The 6,195-nt window shown below is 47.2% G+C and overlaps 1 protein-coding gene across 1 annotated transcript in view; it reads left to right on the forward strand.

The window, feature by feature from the left end:
- The window catches only part of ankfn1b (ankyrin repeat and fibronectin type III domain containing 1b), a gene marked incomplete at both ends in the record, with an annotated part of 148,123 nt that extends 144,061 nt beyond the window's left edge, over window positions 1-4,062 (forward strand). Inside the window, 7 exon segments of the mRNA XM_080477686.1 lie at window positions 513-679; window positions 797-947; window positions 2,133-2,301; window positions 2,413-2,579; window positions 2,660-2,867; window positions 2,955-3,649; window positions 3,754-4,062. Coding sequence (XP_080333812.1) covers window positions 513-679; window positions 797-947; window positions 2,133-2,301; window positions 2,413-2,579; window positions 2,660-2,867; window positions 2,955-3,649; window positions 3,754-4,062 — 1,866 coding nt within the window.
- Between the last annotated feature and the right edge of the window lie 2,133 nt (window positions 4,063-6,195).

The raw sequence follows: 6,195 nt of genomic DNA on the forward strand, positions 1-6,195 counted from the left end.
TTTACACTGTATTTGTTTTGGTAAAACATGTGATTTTCAGTTTCTAATCTTTTTGCTAGTTATTTTGTGTTATATAACTAATGCTATGTGGCTGTTTTGTTTAGAAAATAACACAAACTAGAATTAAGCCAGAGGTTTTGTCTATAGAGCAAAGTAAACCTGATACCATTGTTGCAATGCGGCTTTGTCTCCAGTGCACATCGGTTTCGCTTTGTGGTTCCAAAACAATGGCAGAGACTCTCTTTGGCGAAACCACCCGTCCCTGAAATATGTGTTCGCTGTCAGTGTTAGGAACAAGTTTTATGATGAAAGACATAAAAATGTGCTGATGGGCTATTTTGCAGCGCTGAAACAACGTTAAACTGAGAAATCTTAAGAATTGACAACAAAAAGAAGACAATACTAATTTAGTGTCTGAGGTTGTCTGAGGAGACAAAAGTACAATAGCTGTTGGTGTACAGTCGATCTTTCCATGCCGTCCTCTCACTTGGTTTCTCTCCTCCGGCTCCCAGGAGAAGCTGGCGTATCACAGGCGTAGCAGGAAGGTTTTGTCTCCAGGCTTATACCTGGGCTACCTAAAGCTGTGTACATCAGTGGAGCAGATCAGAGTGTTGGTACCCCAGAAACTTCCCAATGTCCTCTGTCACTCCAAAATCCGGGACAACAGTAATGTTTCCAGGTGGGTGCTCGTGTGTCTCTTTCTGTTGGCGTTACCAGTAAATCAACCCGTTTTCAGGAGGAGGGCTCCTAAAGGAAGTGTCAGAAATAAAAAGATGTCTTCTTCTTGATGTTCCAGGGAGGAGTGGCAGTGGCTGCAAGCCCTCAGCTCCTTAGACGAGTCGTTTGAAATGGACCACGATGTCCAGAGCGCGCCACATCGCCTCCTCCAGGACCTGCGCACCGCCATCAAGGACCTGATAACGCACATCAACGTCCCCGGCAATCAGGTCAGGGTCAAGGACACGGTCAGACTGAAGTTGTGTGCTCCCTGATAGTGCCTCGGTTAACATGATAGATTCCTTAGGGTGAGTGAACGCATGTTTCGTACAATAGAACTGACACCATGAAACCAGCAGAAGCATCAAGTTCCTGTCGAGTAGCACACAGAGCACCAAGTCCTTCAAGTGATTCCTTTGGAAACTGAGCCAGTTCTGGTGAGCCCACTAATTCCACATGATTTCTTGAAAAGGACACGGTTGTAAATTCCAGCACAATGACACTCATTGTCCATTTGACTTTTACCACCCGTGTTCCAGCTCAGACAACGAGCACCGTACAGTACTTTACTGTCGCTACGGACACTGGGGTTAAAATACTGCGAACACGAGCAAGTATTTGCATTCATCGATCGGAATATAAAACTGAACGCGTAAATGTGTGTTTCATTTCCGCAGGGCAAAGATGTTACAAAGAAATGACGAACATAAATATAGTTTTAGGAGCGAGATAGTTTCACTTTACTGTTCCACACAGGAGTCCAGAGTGTATTAGCGATATGAAATAACCCCTCATTACAGAGAAGGAGCTGCCGTCTACTGCTGCAGTTTGAGCTTCTGTTTCTACTTATTAGATGCTTAAAAGAGTAAAACTCCCTTCATGGTCATCCAAAAAACTCTGTGATTTATACCGTCCAACCGTTACTTTTATCTCAGCCTTTATAGCAACCTGCAGTAAAAACACAGACTTTAAAATAAACAATAAGCGGCACGACCTTGCAGTTGGCTGGGCTGCGTATGAAAATAATACCAGTTAACGTGTTGGCTGGATTGAGTGGAGTGAGCCCCAGTATAGCTGTTACCTGGCAGGCCTTCTGCAACATGTCATCCCTGATGCCTGACTTCAACTCAAATTCATTCAAGTCAGTCCCCGCACCAGCGCCGCTCGCCAACTAGGAGAACTTTCTCCCATCAGCCATATTCGCCTGCATTGCTAACATTTCTCCCAACAGCCTTAGCAGTCAGTCAGTGGGCTCCGAACAGATGAAAACACATGAGTATTTTCTGTGAGTTTGAAGAAATGTTGATCTTAATGGCGGCATGCAGTCAGAATTATTCCACTGTTTTTACAGTCTTGGGTTATTTGCTGTTTATGGTTCGAAAGCCTTAATAAAGTCCACCTCTGCATGTGTTTAGGCACAGGACTTCCGGATCTACAGTCAGGAGGTGTTGGAGTTTGGAGAGAAGGTGTCTTTCTTGCTCCTCCTCCCTCCTTCAGATGAAGTGTGCACAGCTCCTGGTCAGAATAACCCGTACTCTCCTCGCTCCGGCTTCCTCACCCTGCCGCTACAGATCTTCGAACTCGGTGTGTGATTATACATTTCATCGTGAAAATCTAATATTTGACACCAACGTATTTATGAGTTTTTCTTTTTAAATTAATTTCCCACAAATCTGTGGCCTGTTTATCCCACAGTCCACTTCAATGCCTATTGCCCCAGTTTCATCGGGCAGTACTGCAGGGTGTCGGCCCTGCTGGAGCTGGAGTCCCTCATGTCTCAACAGGCTCTACGAGAGGCTTTCTCTGAAGCTGAGCTGCTGGCAGCCAAAAAGAAGCATCAACAGCTCCAGGAACACATACAGGTATGAGCAGAAGCATTGCAACGCGGCAAATTGAACATGTCAGACTTACCGAGACAAACTTTAACCTTTGTCCCTGACAGCAAATGGAGGAGGTTTGGCGAGATGCAAGGTGGATTATGGATGCCTTGCAGTACGCGCGTTACAAGCAGCCAACAGGAGGCATCTTTTTAAGCTGGATAATAGACTTCTCCAAGGTGGTGCTGCCTGACAAGCCTCCCTCCACCTCCTCTCAGCTGGACTTCATGCCCTCGCCGATGCCTTCACCCGAACCCTGCCGCAAGCACTCAGGTCTGAGGATATCTGTGACTGCAAGATAAGTTAACTCATTTAAGATGTCACATTCTCAAATATTCCTCTTTTTTCCCCGTACTATAGATTTTGCTGGTCTATCAGACGAAGAGGGCTCCTCCGAAGTCTTCCTCACCACTGACAGCGACTACGACTCCAGTCGAGCTCAGAGCCCACGGGAGCTGGACCTCCTCCCCTCCTCGCCGCTCTCCTCCGCGCCCCTCGAGCCCCACGGTTTCCTGCGCAGTGACGGCAGCAGCCCAGGAGGAGTGGGTGGGCGTGGGTTCGGAGCTTTACGGGACTCGACGCCGGACGTCCTCCAGGCCTCCGAGCCGCAGGGCGGGAGGGAGGGCGAGCGGTGTGGCGGCGGAGAGAGGCGAAGAGTGGCCCCGGAGCTGTTTGACAGTGACTTCATCCTGCCCAGCAGGCAGATCGAGCTGCTGCACATCACAGAGAAGAGGCAGGCCTTCTGTGTGAGAACCAGCAGTTTGGAGTTCCCTTCCACCACATCTGCCCTCCACCAGCCTTACTCTTGCCACACTACTTGCCCCTCACTCTCCAATTCCCCACAGCGGCGGTGGCACAGGCCGTCTTCAGTAGAACGCTGTTGTTCTGCCGAGCGCTGCCAGCCACAGCTACCACCAGCACGAACATTATCAGAGGACAGTGGCACCCAGAGACTCTCCTCGCCATCGCCGGTGGTTCACAGGAAAGGTTGTCACGCCACCCTCAGAGTGTATCCACAGTATCGCACAGGTCTGCCCAAGGAGACCAGTGTTAAGGTAACAACATTTTCACTCGTGCATGCTGAATTATTAGATTGTTGCTCCGTTTGCATTCAGGCAGGCAAAACCAGTAACAATCGCCCTCTACTCCTGCATTCCAGCTTTGTGTAACACCAGGCACATCTGCGCGTGAGATGATCCAGCTGGTAGTGCAGGAGATGAACATCGTGTCCCGACGCTTGTTGGGCAGCGCGGGAGGCGTCGACGAACAGGAACAGTGTGTTTACTACAGCACCGAACAGTTGAAGCACTTTGGTCTGGTACTGGTTGTGGACAACAGAGAAAAGTGGCTTCAGGATGACTTCTGTCCCCTGGAGCTACAAAACCCCTGGCTGAGGGGGAAATTATGTGTTCGCATTAAGGAATATTCACCTCTAGCCCTCAAACACAGCCGAGCCACCACAGTGTGACACCTGGAGGAGTGACGGGAGAAAACGTACTTGAAGTTCATCAAAACAAAAGCTCTTGTCATGTCCGGATATACTGAACTGCAGCTATTACTCCTTTTCATTTCTTCTGCTGGTTTCTTGTTATCTGAAACTCTACTCGGAGGATCTTTTTCCATCAAATGTGTTCTACTGTATTTTTGTTTTTCAACCCATATGGACACCAAATGAACTTTAACTAAGTGAAACAAAGAGAAAAGGAGCTGTCAGAAACTACTGATGCAGACTGAGATCGATGGAGGCGCCACTTTGACTTCTTTCATGATTGACGCCTGCCCGTTGGGCCGAGCGCAGTGCCGGAGGGACACCGGCACCTCTTCAGCCCACACACCGACACTGCTCTCTCATGCTGTCGTTCCCAAAGCGCTGTCGGCTGCGGAAAGTCCGGCCTGTGTTCTCATGATGTGGACTCTGGATGCAGCCCAGAAATCAGGAAAGAAGAGAGAGGCACAGAGGTGGCTGACGTCCCCGCTCGGTGAAGCAATCCACCTGATGATGTGTCACTCCACTGCTTGCGCCGGGTAGCAAGCAGCCCGGCAAGGAAAGAGTGAAAACGAGACAAAACGAGGAGCGCGGAGGCTGCATCTTATAGAACCTGGCACAGAAAGCGCTGGTGCTCTTTCTCCCTAATTTACAGCAAAGTCCTCTGTATATTAGACTCAGTGTAGTGTAGCTAACTAAAAGGATCACCCCATGTTGTGTAGACATCCAAAACAAAAGCAGCTGATTTGGGTTTTCAAAATTGAGGGGAAAAAAAAAACACACAAGAAAAAAAGACAAGCAATACTTTTTACTTTTTGTTTTTCTAATCGGTGGAAAAAGCATGTGAAACCTTCCAGAATTGTGCAGAGTACATTTTCAGTTTTGTAGTCATGCCGTGCTAAAAGTTAACCAGTTCAGTGTTTTGTTGTGTTTGGTTCGGTGGTATTCCCACATGCATCAGAAAACGGTGCCCTTCTGTCTGGAGCAGGATCTCCCAAAGGGATTCAAGTGTGAAAGGGATGACTCAAGTTTTTTTGAGAGGCCCAGCAAGTTAAACCAACCTTACCCACAATCCAGTATGTCCTTAACTCTCTTCTAAACAGCCTCAAAGTAGGTTATTCATTAAAAACACAGAAATGAATTCCACTACAGTGGAAACAGTAACAATCTGAGTCATTTTACAAATAGCAACAACCACAGACTGTATATAAAGATGGACGATATGTCTCCCCACTTTGACTGGCTTAACCTGATATTCTTGCTCTATACCGACCACAACCATTCCAACTTACAGTGACAACATGCTCGACCAATCACAGAGAGACGAGACAAAGGTCATGGCTCCTCCAGTGTTATGATGGAGACTTCATATGGAGATACCACTCAACAACTCATTCATGGCTCAGTCATTCTATCACTTCCTGCTTTCAACATATCAGATTAAAGCTCCGTTTACACCTTTCAAGTGAAAATGCAGCGTTTTTGCATTTCATTCACGTTTACACAGCAACGTTTTGAAAACGATGTCCGTTTACACAGAAATGCTAAAGAATTCTGTCGTTTTCATGTTGGATCACTTGTGGGTGCCGTTGTTAGTTTTTTTGTACTGACACCACACACATAAATACACTATGAACATTAACAATGGTGAGTACACGGACATTCGTTAACTTAACTTTATCAGATTCCTTTGAAACATCTCAGCACCTTTTTAGTTTTGTCAGAGCCACATATTGTTTGACAGAACCAATAGGAGAAATTCAATTGACGTGTTTTTTTTCTGTACTTCTCGCCGGCTGCATGGTGGAGTAGTGGTTCGTACGCTCACCTCACTCCAAGTTGAGGGCTGTTTTGCATGGCGTTCACATCTTCTGTGTGTGTGTGTGTGTTTCTTTTTGCATGTTTCCTCCCACTGTCCAAGACATGCATTTCAAGGTAAATGTTAACTTTGGTGGTATTCTTCCTCTCTGGTTTTGCCCTATGATGAACTGGTGACATGCCCATAGTGTATCCTCCCTTCGCCCATATGTATGGATCCATCGCAGGTGGGCTCGGGACGTTCCCGGCGGAGTATGAGCAAATCAGGGCTTATCCTACACAGGTCACCACTGCATC

The sequence above is a fragment of the Lipophrys pholis genome (genome assembly GCF_963383615.2).
Source record: "Lipophrys pholis genome assembly, chromosome: 1".
NCBI classification, from domain to species: domain Eukaryota; kingdom Metazoa; phylum Chordata; class Actinopteri; order Blenniiformes; family Blenniidae; genus Lipophrys; species Lipophrys pholis.